Source organism: Mesoplodon bidens (assembly GCF_964165515.1).
Source record: "Mesoplodon bidens genome assembly, chromosome: 17".
In the NCBI taxonomy this organism is placed as follows: domain Eukaryota; kingdom Metazoa; phylum Chordata; class Mammalia; order Artiodactyla; family Ziphiidae; genus Mesoplodon; species Mesoplodon bidens.
This window is the reverse complement of record NC_138174.1, coordinates 51,973,339-51,989,307: the sequence shown is the minus strand read 5'-3', so window position 1 is coordinate 51,989,307 and position 15,969 is coordinate 51,973,339. Positions and strand designations below refer to the sequence as shown.

The 15,969-nt window shown below is 36.2% G+C and overlaps 1 protein-coding gene across 16 annotated transcripts in view; it reads left to right on the top strand.

Moving 5' to 3' along the window:
- RBM26 (RNA binding motif protein 26) overlaps nt 1-15,969 on the top strand; it is an 84,934-nt gene that overhangs the window by 48,756 nt on the left and 20,209 nt on the right. For all 16 annotated transcript variants that reach the window (XM_081215178.1, XM_081215177.1, XM_081215174.1 and 13 more), the window contains 5 exons: nt 5,027-5,152; nt 5,722-5,796; nt 7,240-7,407; nt 9,255-9,359; nt 14,127-14,327. In XM_081215178.1, the coding sequence (XP_081071304.1) occupies nt 5,027-5,152; nt 5,722-5,796; nt 7,240-7,407; nt 9,255-9,359; nt 14,127-14,327 (675 nt within the window). The remainder of the gene's footprint in view (nt 1-5,026; nt 5,153-5,721; nt 5,797-7,239; nt 7,408-9,254; nt 9,360-14,126; nt 14,328-15,969) is intronic.

Below are 15,969 nucleotides of genomic sequence, written 5' to 3'. Positions count from 1 at the left end.
TGTGTCCCCTGCATTGGCAGGCAGATTCTTAACCATTGCACCACCAGGGAAGTCCATCCTGGTTAGTTTTTTAAAAAAGGTTTAGACTGTCCAAATTATCCCCGTAAAGCCCTTCTAAATTCTAAGAAGGTAAACTGACTAATCAGTTGAATATTTAATGTTCTTATATCAGTTTTAGGTATATCAGACTTATGGTACAGGATGTTATTGTTCCTTAGCAGGGTTTTTTTTTTTGGTAATCTAAAAATATATCCTGGTCCCCTTGCATGATGATAAGCTGACATCTGTACCATGGAACTTTTAAAAGGGAAATTATGTGGCATAATTGAAGGAACATTGCATGTCATATAGAGAATTCGACTGTTAGGATTTAGCAGCTGACATTCTGGATGATCCTGGATAAGTCTTACTCTCTCTGTTTCCTTAACGATAAAATACAGTCATTTAAGTAACCCTTTGATTTTTAAAATTTGTATTTGTTGTGTAATTTTGCTACTTTATTATAAAGATTAAGGAAATATATGATCATTTCTTTTCATAACTGTTATTGACTAATTTTAATTTTAAAAGATGGATTGGCCTCTGTCAGGATTATTCTGCGGATTACTCAGTCAGGATTATTACCAGGATTATTTTCCTTACAGAGAAATATGATTTATATAAAATTATTTGCTATGCTGAATTTTCTGGGAACCAAGCTGTTGTAGCAAAAATTGATTACTGACTTAAACATTTTTTTCTTTGATGTTAAAATATTTCTCTGCAAGATCTTCAATCCCTTTGTCTCTTTTAAGCTATTTGGTATTCTAGTAAGACATAAAATCATTAATTCCTGAAAATATTTGATAAACTTAATTTTAAAGTAAACTCCCGTTGTCCTCACTAGAATTCCCAGTTACGTTTTGCTACAGAAAACACATCTGTATGCTGCTTTCAGGGAATATCATAAGTGAACATTGAGATTTATTGAAAGGCTGATTATTAATATAAAAGTTGACTATATGGTGATTATATATTAATAAGTTTCCTACACATAACTCCTCAGAATACTGTCTTTTTACTACATTTAAGCAAAGCACTTCTACTTTAGACACCTGTGAGAACTAGCTTATTGGGAGTGTTGCTTTGAGGCATCCTAACTATGTTTCTTTTGTATTTGATTTTAACTTGGGCACTGGTTATTAAAAAATGATACTTGGATGACTTAATTTGTAATAACCTTTTGCAGTAGGTAATTTTTACAAAATACATTTTTTTTTTTTTTTTTTGCGGTACGCGGGCCTCTCACCGCTGTGGCCTCTCCCGTTGCGGAGCACAGGCTCCGGACGCGCAGGCTCAGTGGCCATGGCTCACGGGCCCAGCCGCTCTGCGGCATGTGGGATCTTCGGACCGGGGCACGAACCCATGTCCTTTGTGTTGGCAGGCGGACTCTCAACCACTGCGCCACCAGGGAAGCCCTACAAAATACTTTTTTTATTCCATTTTTATCCATGAGAAAAATCTATTTTTCTTTTTTTACAAGTACTAACAATAGTCATGGCTTGTAATATTTTATATAGGAAGTAAGATAAGGAGGTGTTAATGGATTATAACCTCTATTTTATTGGAGAATTGGCTTTTATCTTGGGAAGTAAGAGGTATTAGTGATGTATATTTTAACAACAAAGCGTGTGATACTTTTCAGCTCATCTTATGAATTGAAGAGAGCTTTGATACCCGACCTGACAAATGTACTACAAGAAATGAAAATTACAAGCCAGTATCTCATGAACATAAACGCAAAAATCCTAAGTAAAATGTTAGCAAATGTACAGTGATATGAGAAAGATAATACATCCTGACCAGGTAGAGTTTATTCCAGAAATGCAAGGTTGATTTAACATTTGAAAATCATTTATTTCACCATATTAACAAAATTAAGGGTTGGGAGGAGAGATGGGGTAGATGTTGGAGGGAGGGAGAAGGACCCCATGTGATTGTCTCAGTAGAAAAAAAAACGTGGTAAAATTATTTAGTCACATTAAACATTCTGCAAACTAGGAATAGAAAGAAACTTCCTTAATTTTGACAAAGTATATTTGCAAAATAACAAACCCCTACAGCTAACATATTCAATGGTGAAATATTGAATACTTTCCCCCTGAGATCAGGAACAGCAAACGATGTCCACTCTCGTCACTTTTTTCCAGTAGTATAGGGCCTAACCACTACAATAAGGAAATAAAATAAATGGCATAAACATTGGAAAGGGAGAAACAGAACGGTGTTTACTCACAGATGATATGATTGTATATGTAGAAAATCCAAAAGAATTCACAGATGATTGGAATTAATAAGTGAATAAAATAAGGTCACTGGAAATAAGGTCAATATGTAAAAATACAGCACATGCAGAAAACCTTTTGGAAAATAGAGGTGTGGTTGTTTAGAAAGACCACTATGTTTTTATTATATTCTTAGAATCGTAGCGTCATCTTTTCTGTTGGGTTCGTTACTTCCCTCCACTGGTTTCATTTTTAATAGATTTTCTTCTCTTTTGTGACAACTCTATCCTCATCTTTTGAAAAATACAGATATTTCTTGTTATTCAAACGCTTACTGTCTAAACTCTGGAACCTAATAGATTCAGATAGTGATCAATATTTGTAATCATACAGTTCACTGTTTCTAAGACATTTTATTTTCACATTTTTACACCTCTGAAGTTGGGCTACATCTTATAGTTGTTGGTATTTACGATTATAATTGGCAGCCTTTTCCTTTAGTAGGGTTATATTAAATGACAGTGTGTCTCCTAGGCAGTGATATCTTAAGCTCAGTGAAATATGTTAGCTGATGTTCTGTTTTTACAGAAGGAAGTTCCTGGAAAAAACAAGGAAGTAAGATGCTTGTAGCAATAAAGGAGTCTTCTTACTGTTATCGGATACTTTTATGCACCTTGCAACAGCAGTCCTTAGTGTGATATCTGGTATTAATAACAGTACTTGGAAAGGGAGTGTTCCCTACTCACTGAAATTGGAGAAATGCTGAATTAAACAAATTATATGGGTTTCTTTACTTCTGGCTTTCTCACAGCTCTTATGATAATATACATTTTGAAACTAGAAAGTAGGGTTATGATATTGTTTCCAACTTTATTTGAGTATAGAAATCCTTTTTTGGTCACAACTGTTCAGCTTGTTATGGAACCATTATGACGAAAACAGTTTATGAACACTCAGTTTCTTTCTTCTGCAGATTATCTTGTGTTTCTCCCTTTATAAAGTTATCATCTCACCCTGTATAATCATACAGTTTGACATTGTATGGTGTGGTAAGGTAGCATGGAATAACTTTTCCTCTAGAATTACAGAGAATGTGACAAGTTAGACTGAACTAAGTCTGTGTCTACTTTATATTTTACTGAATGCAACCATTTCATACTTTTTAGTGATATCTTGAGTATTTTCATTATTGAAGAAAATTATCAAAGTTTGATACACATGAACTATTGTAAAGAACCTTTATTTTTAAACATCAGTTGTGCTGTATGGAACTAGTGTAATTACAGTATTCTAGGTTTTTATTTCATTTAGAGGCTACGACATTCTTGGAGACATAGAATAGTGGTGAGTTGCTTAAGCTTTGTGATGTTCCCTAATCTAATTTCATGATAAAAGATTAGAAAGTAGTGTCCAGATTGCTACTTCTCTGATATACCTAGTTATTTATATTTTAATAGCGAGAAAGTAGGGCTCTTTTTCTCATTGATACTCTTCTATTTATGTAGTTCTTCTAACCTCTTTTAGGTCATGAACTCCTTTAAGACTTTGGAAACTATGGTTTTTCCTCTGGGAAGTTACACTCGTCACACACATGGTTTCATGTTTAGATTTTATAGCATTCATAGCTCTCTTTGAAGGGATCTCTAAACTCCTTTCCAAGAACCAGTAACCAACCACTCTTTGGAACCTACAACTTTCTGCTTTCGGAGGATAAAAAAGGCAGCCTATACACTTTAATTTTCTTAAATTGACCTTTGTGTGGAAAAGATTGTCCACTCTGATCTACCATCATTTCATTTTAACTTGGTGCAGAAGTGTTTATTGAGTATTTGCTGTGTGCCCTGGTGCTGTTCTAGGCACTGAAGATAAAGCAGTGAACCAAGCAAAAAATCCCTACCCTCATGGAATGAATTTTTGGGTTTGTGAGGACATTAGGAACCATCAGGTTGAACTTCTTATTTAATGAGCAAACTGAGGCCCAAGAAGGTACCTGAATTTACCCATTGTCTCATAATTAGTTGGTAGTAAGGTTTAGTTACTAGAAGAAGCACAAAGAGGAGAAAGACATGGTTTTTTTGTTTCAGGGCCCTTAACAGTGAAGATAGGGAGAGAGATATAAAATAAATTGATATGTCATCAGGTCACTTTTACTAAATATTTTAATAGGAATAATATTTCATCAAAGGACCTAAGTAGAAGAAATAAATGATTAGAGCTTTGTGGAGGTCTGGAGTGGTTGTGCTGAACCTGAGCTGAGTTTAAGGGAATAAGGTCACTTAAAGTAGGAGCAGTGCTAGCAAAGGAATGGAGAGAGAAAGCAATAAGGTTAATTTCAGAAATGTAAATTACAAATGATCATTTTAAATTGTTTGCAGGACAATGTCTGGTTTCCTCCTGTGCTGTGTTCTTGTGTACAGTTTTTGCTTTAGTCACTAGGAATACTAGTAATGTATTCAACAACTAATATTTTCTCAGTAATACAATAATGGCAGTGTTTTTTATTGATTTGAAGTTTTGGTATGTTTGCTTTTCTTCTAAAGGTATATGGTGTTAATTAAAAATTTTTTTCACTTTATAGTTTATCCCTCACTCATACCCTTTCTTTCAAATCACTAGTGTGACTTAGTTATTACAAATATATAATACTTTTAGTTCAGTGTGCTAGATTTTGACAGGAGTGCTTTAGAGTTTTGAAGGAAATAGTACTCAGGAAATCATGAATGCTTGATACATTTTTTGAGAAATTGAATTTGTATTGGTAGGTGTTGTCTACATCTACTGGCCTAACAAAAACGGTGTATAATCCAGCTGCTTTGAAGGCTGCACAAAAAACCTTACTTGTTTCCACCTCTGCAGTTGATAATAATGAAGCACAGAAAAAAAAACAGGTAAGTATAGTAGTGTACAGAATTTGCAGGTCGGGAAGCTTTTCTGCATGTATGTGTTTTTTCAGTGCTTATCATAAAATAGAGCTAAAAGAAAGGTATATGTTGGCTGCCACTGAACTTTTATTTTCCCTAGTATATTAGTAAATATTAATTTTCTTCTTGGAATGAAAGGCTCTCCTGATTGATTTTTTTTTTTTCCCCTCGGTATGCGGGCCTCTCACCGCTGTGGCCTCTCCCGTTGCGGAGCACAGGCTCCGGACGTGCAGGCTCAGCGGCCATGGCTCACGGGCCCAGCCGCTCCGCGGCATGTGGGATCTTCCCGGACCGGGGCACGAACCCGTGTCCCCTGCATCGGCAGGCGGACTCTCAACCACTGTGCCACCAGGGAAGCCCTCCTGATTGATTTTTGAAACTTGTGTACTTATTTAAGCTTTACATAGGAAAACTTTGCATTTCATTTTTGTTGCCAAGCTTCTTCAGTTACAACCAGTTCTGTCTTCTTGGGTAATTCCATTTATCGGAAAGGTACATGGTAAATACTCTAATAATTTTTTTGATCCCTTCTCTAGGAAGCACTGAAACTTCAGCAGGATGTAAGGAAAAGAAAACAAGAAATTTTAGAAAAGCACATTGAAACACAGAAGGTAAAATATTAAAGTTAGATTTGGCAAAATATATTTATAAGTATCATAATTTTTAGTGAATTTAATCTTACACTCTATAGATAGTCCTGAGAAACATATTTACTGTAATTGATAATGGTAAAACTGAAATATTTATCAATAATAATGTATATATTAGTTGATAAAATGTTGGTGATGAAGTGTATTATATTGTGTAATATACATTACACAGTGGACTGGGAAATGGATTAGTTTAAACGGAGCTATGACTATCAACTTGAAATGAAAGTAAGGAATATTTATCCAGGTATGTTGCTGCACAGTAGTTCAATAGATAGTAAATGGAACCTTTTTCTCATTGTTCACATATGTACCTTTCTTTAATTGGCTTGTGCTCCTCTAGTCCTATGTTGTCTGGTACAGCAGCTAAGAGCCACATCTGACTATCAGGTACTTGAAACGTGTCTAATCCAAATTGAGATGTGCTGTAAGTGTAAAATACATACCAGATTTCAAACACGTAGTATGAAGAAAAATGGTAAAACATCCCAGTAATTTTTGTTGAAATGTGACTTTTGATAAAATGAGTTAAATAGAATATGTATTTAATTAACTTTAATGTATCTCTTTTATCTTTGTAAGGTGGCTGCTAGAAAATTAAAAATTATGTGGCTTGCAGTATTTCTTTTGTACAGTGTTGCTCTAGTTATGGCATTTAATTAGTGTCAATTCTTGATTATGTCTGGTAATAAAAGTTATGACACTTGAAAATATTGAAAATACACAAACCTTTTACCTTTTGGTTTAAAATGTATGTCTTTTCTAATTTAAATTTGTATGTACTTGATAAAGAGACATCACAATGCTTTACACCCAAAACTGAAACCATCTTGACTCAGAGAACGTATAATACTTTGTGATGTCTTCTCCATATTACCATGTTTATCTTCTTACTTCCTATCTATTGTTCTTAGCCTAGCCAGTTACTGTTCCCTCTGACAAAGAAAGTAGGTGACTAAATATGCCATTTTTCTAATATCTCATATGGAGGGAAACTGTAAAACTTTTCCTCTGATTCTTTCTGGGTTGCAGACTATGTTTGGAGTGGGAATACTTAGGATCAGTAATATCAGCAAGTGGATTAGAAAGTAAGATTGTTGCTATTTCAAAATGACAACTTTTCAGGGATTGAATTAAATTTCTTGTGGTTGTATGCTTTGAACTTATGTTCTAAGAGACTTAAATAGTAATATAGTTCTTCACAATGTAAACCAAGATTAAGACTTGAATTGAGGTAGTTACCATCACCAATCTGCTATTCTGCTATCTCAGTGATTGTAAGCCTTGTCATGAATACATAAACTAAAAGTAGCAGTTATTTATTTTTATATTTACTTTGCCATGTTTGCTTTTTAAATAATAGTAGGAATGTGTCTTATATATTTGTTTTTAAAAACTTGCCAGATGTTAATTTCAAAATTGGAGAAAAACAAAGCAATGAAGTCTGAAGATAAAGCAGAAATAATGAAAACTTTAGAGGTTTTGACAAAAAATATTACCAAGTTGAAAGATGAGGTCAAAGCTGCTTCTCCTGGACGCTGTCTTCCAAAAAGTATAAAAACCAAGACTCAGGTATTTCAATTTGTATTGTTATTCATATTACTACTTGTTAAAAAAACATTAAAACACTACATTATTTAAGATTCAGTTTTCCTTTAGCTAATATTCTTTGCTCAAAATGTGATCATTATATACTACCATTCTTCTTCTCTAGTAATTAATAAGTAAATAAACACAAACAAGCAAACTCTACTCATCTTTTGAACCCTGCACATTGTAGTTAGAAAGTCAATTGTAGTTAGAAAGTCAGTAATTAGACAAATAGTTATGGATAATCTTGAAAAGGTAGCTAGAGGACAAAATGATATAGGTACTGGAATGCTTGACTGAGGAGTTTGAGCTTTATTTTGTAAGTAATTGGTGGTTATAAAATATTAATGAACAGAGAAGTAACAATCTGATGTCACTGTACAGAATGAATGATATTTTCTTTTAATTAATTTATTTTTTTATTTTTATTTTTTGGCTGCATTGGGTCTTCATTGCCGCACACGGGCTTTCTCTAGTTGCGGCGAGCAGGAGATACTCTTCGTTGTGGTGCACGGGCTTCTCGTTGCAGTGGCTTCTCTTGTTGCAGAGCACGGGCTCTAGGTGCGCAGGCTTCAGTAGTTGTGGCACACGGGCTCAGTATTTGTGGCTCGCAGGCTCTAGAGCGCAGGCTCAGTAGTTGTGGCACATGGGCTTCATTGCTGTGCGGCATGTGGGATCTTCCCGGACCAGGGCTCGAACCCATGTCCCCTGCATTGGCAGGCAGATTCTTTAACCACTGCGCCACCAGTGAAGTCTCCAGAATGAATGATTGAAAGGGAGAAAATTCAGGTAGATTAACTGATTAGATAGAAAAAAGTGAGCAAGTTAATTTCAGATGACAATAAGTGATTTAAAAAAAACCCATGGAGTTATACAATACTTATACTTAGTGTGTGTGTATGTGTGTATTTGGTGTGTGTGTGTGTGTGTGTGTGTGTATATAAAATCATGAGTTTATATTGATATTTCTCATTCTAATCTAATACCACAGGGTTCTTCTTTTCTTTCTCTTATGCCATATCTCCCTGTTCCCATGATGACAACTTGGTTCCCACTAACATCAATACAGTATACATTTGCACAGTCCTGTAGTCCATTCGAATAGTTCCAGAATTGCTAAAACAATACCACCTCCAACAACTAACTAAATATAAAATTAAGAATTTGTTTGCATTCTTTACAACCTCATAATATACTCCACTAAGAGTACAGAGTCAGACCCGTGGTGTAGGATCATGTGTTTTTCCGTTCGTGTGGTTATTAATTTGATAAAGTTAGGTTTATTTCTGTCTGTATTCAGTTTTGGATCGCCCTCCCTGTCATTCTTGCTGATTTAATTTTATTTTTTGAATAAGTAAAACATTAACATGATTCAAAAGTTATACTGTATAGAAAGGTTTATATAAATGACCATTCCCCTTTGAGCCCTGACACTCTGCTCCCCACTCTTCCCTCCCTCTTGGTGTGTGTGCATGTATTCTTTCCTACGTAAAAGCATACTGTATATTCCTCATTAACACCTTGGTGGTTTGTTTTTCTTTTCAGTTATTTCCTGAAAATTACTCCATATCAGTCTGTAGAAATCTCACTCTGGCTTCTGTATGGAAAATGGATTATAGGGAAATCAGTGGAAGTAGGAACAAGTTAGAAAGCTGTTGCAGTAGTGTAGACCAGAGGTGACTGATGGCTTGAGCTAGGATGGTGGGACTGGAGATAGAGAAGAAATGTACGGATTAAATGAGAATGTGTAAAAAATTCTTTGTAAAAAGTTTTGTATAAATGCAGGATATTAATTGTCATCACTTAAAATACTTATTACTATTTTCTAGATGCAGAAAGAATTACTTGACACAGAACTGGATTTATATAAGAAGATGCAAGCTGGAGAAGAAGTCACTGAACTTAGGAGAAAGTATACCGAATTACAGCTGGAGGTATGTTTCATGATAGACACACAGTACGCTAAAGAGGAGTAGTTGTAGTCTTGATGCTTTATTTGAAAATATATTCCTCCCATTCTGGTCAACAGTCGTTGGCAGTCTCTGGCAAACATATTGGGAGTTGATGAAGAAAAGAGGGAAGAGGTTAGCAAATCTTTCAGAACTAATAGAAAATCTCTTAGTATTTAATGAGGGGTGATAGCCATTCTACTTTTATACACAAGTCCCTCTACTTCTAGTGAATTTTGTTCCTTTTCTATTTTCGGTTTGTTTTTCTTCCTAGGACCAAAATCTATTAAAGGCTTTTCAGATATTCTTAGGGAGATATTCTGTGCATATATAAGCATGTTACGTTGAGTTCCTATAAGGATAAGACTTCTAGTGGTAGAATTATATTGAAGAACATGCTTACTTAAGTTTTGCCTATAGATGGTGCTGTGGATGTTAAACAGAAAAAAACTAACTTTTTATAATTTAGTTATATGATTATTTATATAAGAAAAATCTAGTAAAATTGATCCCTATACATGAGAATTTTTAAGATTTAGCAAAAAGATGTTTAAGAATCAGAATTACATTTTGAAGTACAGGGACATTTATGTCATTAGTGTAGTTGGTACTTGTCTATATTTATCATTGCCACAATTTAATTTTTTGTATTTTAGCTTATTCCTTTTGCTTAATCTGAAAATAATGCTTTTTTTTCCAAATTTATTAGCAACTTGATTTTCTTTTTCCAACATAGTAGAAATCTGTGTTGAGTACTGGTATCCAGCTATTAAAGACTTTAACATTCAGCAGCCATTGTTCTTGTCTTAAGGCTCTGTCTTGTCTGTCGTAGGAAGCCATAGGATGGTATATTAAACCTGCATATATTTTGCATTCTCTGGAAAACTGATATGGTTGTCTGTGTGTCCTGCCTAAGATAACAAGTTTTGGAAAAGGTTCCTTTTATGTTAATATAGAAATTGTGTTTTCACCATTCTGGAGATTTCATGCCTGTGTTGATGCGACTTTAAAAAAATACATTATCATTTAAAAATTTTTGACTCATAATTTTTTTTTTTTTTTTTGGTGATACGCGGGCCTCTCACTGTTATGGCCCCTCCCGTTGCGGAGCACAGGCTCCGGACATGCAGGCCCAGCAGCCATGGCTCACGGGCCCAGCCGCTTCGCGGCATGTGGGATCCTCCCGGACCAGGGCACGAACCCGCGTCCCCTGCATCGGCAGGCGGACCCTCAACCACTGCACCACCAGGAAAGCCCCTGGCCCATAATTTTAGGAAATAAATAATAGCATTACTGATATCCTTTATATTATTAGTCCATGTTTTCATTCTTTATCATGATATAGCTAAACACTGAATGACAGCTTCTGTTTTTCTTTTATGATGGCCAAACTTAAGTTTGCAATTAATATTAGTATATGCAGTAATGCAGCGTTTGCCAGAGTGTGTTCATTCACCACACCAATTCCATATTTTGTTAATAGGTATTAGTGAAAAAAGCTTTTGAGGCCAAATAAGTTTGGAAGAGGTTATAGTAAACGTGTTTTTTTTTTCCCCACATTCTATTTTTTTAACATCTTTATTGGAGTATAATTGCTTTACAGTGGTGTGTTAGTTTCTGCTGTATAACAAAGTGAATCAGCTATACATATACATACATCCCCATATCTCCTCCCTCTTGCGTCTCCCTCTCACCCTCCCTATCCCACCCCTCTAGCTAGACACAAAGCACCGAGCTGATCTCCCTGTGCTATGCAGCTGCTTCCCACTAGCTATCTATTTTACATTTGGTAGTGTATATATAAACATGTGTTTTGTATATGGTTTTCTAGAGGCTTGTAATTTGTGAATCTCCAAAAACACATGTTTAAATACTCAGTATTGCTCAAACTTACTTGTTCAGGGACCCCTTTTTTAAGGAGCATTTTGAAGTTCCTAAGAGTATACTTTTGTATATGCTGTGCTGTTATTGATATTAATCCTTGACCTTTGAAGTTTATTATTTGGATTTTAGATGATTACTTTAGCTAATGTTAAAATTAACTGTCTTGAGATGAATAAACTAAAATATTTATACTTGCAGAGATTTTGGCAGTGACGCCTGCTTGACATTTCCACTTGGATGTCTCACATCCTCAGGCTCAACATGTTCAAAATTGTGTTTATTTTGTCCCTAAACTCATCTACACAATTACCCAAACCAGAAATCTGGGAGTCATCATTGATTTCTCCCTTTCCTTCAGTATTCATACACATTTAATTACCAAGTTTTATACATATTACTCCCCAGTGTATCTTTTTTCTTAATTAATTAATTAATTTTTGGCTGTGTTGGGTCTTCGTTGCTATGCGCGGGCTTTCTCTAGTTGCGTTGAGCAGGGGCTACTCTTCATTGCGGTGTGCGGGCGTCTCATTTCAGTGGCTTCTCTTTTTGCAGAGCACGGGCTCTAGGCACGCGGGCTTCAGTAGTTGTGGCTTGTAGGCTGAGTAGTTGTGGCTCACAGGCTCTAGAGCACAGGCTCAGTAGCTGTGGCACATGGGCTTAGTTGCTCCGTGGCATGTGGGTTCTTCCCAGACCAGGTCTTGAACCCATGTCCCCTGCACTGGCAGGCAGATTCTTAACCACTGCACCACCAGGGAAGCCTCCTCAGTATGTCTTATATATGTTTATTTTACTTCTCTCTATCTCCATGGCCACCATTGTAGACTAAGCTTCTGTCTTCAGTTGTTGGCACTATTGTAGTAGCCTGACTGGTTTCCCAGCTTGTTCTCTTTTCCTTTTACCAGAATAATATTTTAAACACTGATTTGATTACATCACCCTACTTCTGAACTTTAGATGTTTTAATTGATTTTCATGGCTCTTGGGATAAAATCAGAATCTTTAACATGGTTCTTAAAGTTCATTATCTGGCTCTGCCTGTCTCTCTAGCCTCATCTCTTCATCACATGTGGTCCAGCTGTACTGGATTTTATTCCTTCTTAGAAGTACCATGTTCCTTTCAGCCTTGGTTCCTTTGTTCATGCTCTAACCCCCACCCCTCACCCTTGCCTTGCTTGTTCTTTGTACCTTCTTTGATGCATTGAACAAATATTAAGTTTCTACAATCTGCTAGCTGCTATTTTAGGCGCTGGAGATAAAGTAGAGAGTAAAACAAGGAAAAAAATTCCTCATGGAACTTTTTTTTTTTTTTTTTTTTTTCTTTTTTTTTTTGCGGTATGCGGGCCTCTCACTGTTGTGGCCTCTCCCGTTGCGGAGCACAGGCTCCGGATGCGCAGGCCCAGCGGCCATGGCTCACGGGCCCAGCCGCTCCGCGGCATATGGGATCCTCCCAGACCGGGGCACGAACCTGTGTCCCCTGCATCGGCAGGCGGACTCTCAACCACTGCGCCACCAGGGAGGCCCCCTCATGGAACTTTTATTCTAGTAGTTTATTCATTGCAGATCTTTAATATTCTATTCAAATCTTTAAGTAGAGCATTTCCTCATTTTTTGAGTCACTTCTCATTAATATAATCAAATAACTTGATTGCTTAATGTCTCTACCCTTCTAGGATTTGAGCTTCATGAGGGTAAAGACTAGACCAGAGGAAGTGCTCATTAAATATTTGTGGAATGAAGGAATAGTGTGCTGTTCATACAGAGCGATAAAGTGGAATATGTTACTATGCTATATTGGTTGTATGAAGGTGTGAGTGTAAATGATCAAGAGGATGAATTTGAAATAACTGTACATACTGAAGTCAACAGGCAAACAAATGGAAACGTTGTATTTGAAAGCCATAACTGGAAAAAATACACTTATATATATAGGTATCTTGTATATCTACATTATGCTAACTTCTTTTTTTTTAATAGATTTATTTATTTGTTTATTTTTGGCTGTGTTGGGTCTTTGTTGCTGTGCCTGGGCTTTCTCTAGTTGTGGCGAGCAGGGGCCACTCTTTGTTGTGGTGCATGGGCTTCTCATTGCGGTGGCTTCTCTTGCTGTGGAGCACAGGCTGTAGGCACGTGGGCTTCAGTAGTTTTGGCACACGGGCTCAGTAGTTGTTGCTCGCGGGCTCTAGAGCGCAGGCTCAGTAGTTATGGTGCACGAGCTTAGTTGCTCCGTGGCATGTAGGATCTTCCGGACCAGGGCTCGCACCTGTGTCCCCTGCATTAGCAGGAGGTTTCTTAACCACTGCACCACCAGGGAAGTCCCTATACTAACTTTTGAAGTAACATTCAGCACTGTGCCTTATTTGGAACTCAGGAATTGCTGGGGGACTTCCCTGGTGGTCCAGCGGTTAAGACTCCGTGCTCCCAATGCAGGGGGCCTGGGTTTGATCCCTGGTCAGGAAACTAGATCCTGCATGCTGCAGCTAAGACCCAGCACAGCTAAATAAATAAATAATTATAAATGAATGAATGAATGAATGAATGAATGAATGAAAAAGAATTGCTGGTCTTTTTGTGATATAGTTTGATGTCTTAGTAGGGGCTTAGTAGAAAAGGCACATTTATTTTCAAAACATTGCTTAAATTAATGTTACTTTGTTTTCTAAATTCATTAGCTACCTAAATTTGCTTTCACTTTAGAAACTAAAACCCTAACTTAAATTATGAAATCCTTTTCTAGGGCATTATTTGAATATGTAAATATGTATCAAATTGTATAACTCATGTCAGATTGTATGGCTCATCTGACTGAGTATAACACTTGGCTCATGTTAGTAATTGTGATATTTAACCTATTTGTCTAATCTCTTCTAGGCTGCGAAACGGGGGATTCTTTCATCTGGTCGTGGTAGAGGAATTCATTCAAGAGGTCGAGGGGCAGCTCACAGCCGAGGCAGGGGTCGAGGTCGAGGTCGAGGTGTGCCTGGTCATGCTGTGGTGGATCACCGTCCCAGGGCATTGGAGATTTCTGCATTTACAGAGAGTGATAGAGAAGATCTTCTTCCTCATTTTGCGGTACTTTCTTACTGTCCAACAAAACAAATACTGATAATCATTGTTGGGGATAATGGATATTAAAGGGGAAAGTATGAAAATGAAATGAATAATTTAAACCCATTAATCTCACCAAAGGTTTTGATTAATCTATAGTAATCCTTTGTTAATTACATAAAAAGCAAGCTCTAGGGGTTTTTTGTTTAATCATTGTCTGGAAGAAATGTTACTATTCTTACACTTAGTAGGCCTTCAGATTATGAAAGGAATGATTTAGACCTTATTATTTCAGAGAGGGAAGTCCTATCATTTAGTTTCATTTGATATTTACTTTTAGGAAAAATTTATCATATTGCATGGGCCATCCAGATTTTTAAAAATTAAGATGGAATTTTATTTGTTAATACTGTATTCTTGACCTAGCTAACCTAGAAATGACAATAGACAAAATTTTGGAATACGATCTTGACATTGCCTTAGTTGGTGCCAGGGTATAATTAAAGGGAGTCAGTCTAATAGCAATGGACTTCCTTCTATGAGGAAGGAGAATAAGATTCTAGTCCCTGCTAATCCATTATTTTACTTGGATTTCCTGGGATCTGTTGGGTTCATGTGCAGAATGGAGATTATATCTGCCTAAAGCCCTTTTCAGCTTAAATGTTATGATTCTTAGTGGTATCCCAAAGGTTAGTTACTAAGCATCGGTCTTGCCTGCAGCATTTAGAGTAATTGCTCTGGAGATATAAAATAAATAACCAGTTCTTTACCCTCAAGTATTTTACATATAATGGTTTAACACAAACCAGTTAAAGTCAACTATAAATAATTTAAAATCAAGTTAAATTTATTAAAAACTGTAAATACTTCAGTAACTTAGAGAAGTGTTTTTCACACAGGCATATGATGGTGAAAGAACAGTAGAGGAAACTTTCAAGAGGTAGTTAAGCTGGAGCTTGGGTCTTAAGGGATAGGTAAGCTTATAGATAGGTACACAAATAATTTAACGTTTTGAATATTCAGATTTAAATGTTTGACAGTTATATTCCAGACGGTTAACTGCAGTTACAAATGTGAAACTATACTTTTTCAGCACATAGAGAGGTATTGAAAGAAATGGTATATCTTTAAGAAATAACTAAAATGATTAATATTTAAGGATGGTGAGTCTGGAAAGTCTTCTGCTTTATGGCTTCAAAGGGAGAAAATAAGGAATCAGCTTTCTAGCTTGGAAATACTGTAGCTCGATTCTTCCCTACTACACGCCCCGTTTCTGCACCTTCCCAAGGGGAAGAAGATCCAGATAACTTACATGTATTACATATAGTTATACAGCTAATCAGGAAATTATCAAAGGATATGCTAAAATAATCCAGACAAACAAGGTGAGTTTAGCAATGTGTTTTGATGAGACTGAAATGGTTTTGGCTTTAGAAACAGTCAGAGCCTCTAAATGGATATTCTTGGATGTATTTGGAGATTCAAACTCTTCTCAGAGTTGGTAGTGGTAATGCACATTTTAAAAATTGCCAGTCTTTAAATAAGATAGCTTCTCTATCTCAACCTGTGATTTGAACATATGACAGGTATCAGAGAAAAAAATCTACATTACTAAAGGACCATTGACGGTTACAAATTGTGATTAACAAAATGCTCTTTAATTTAT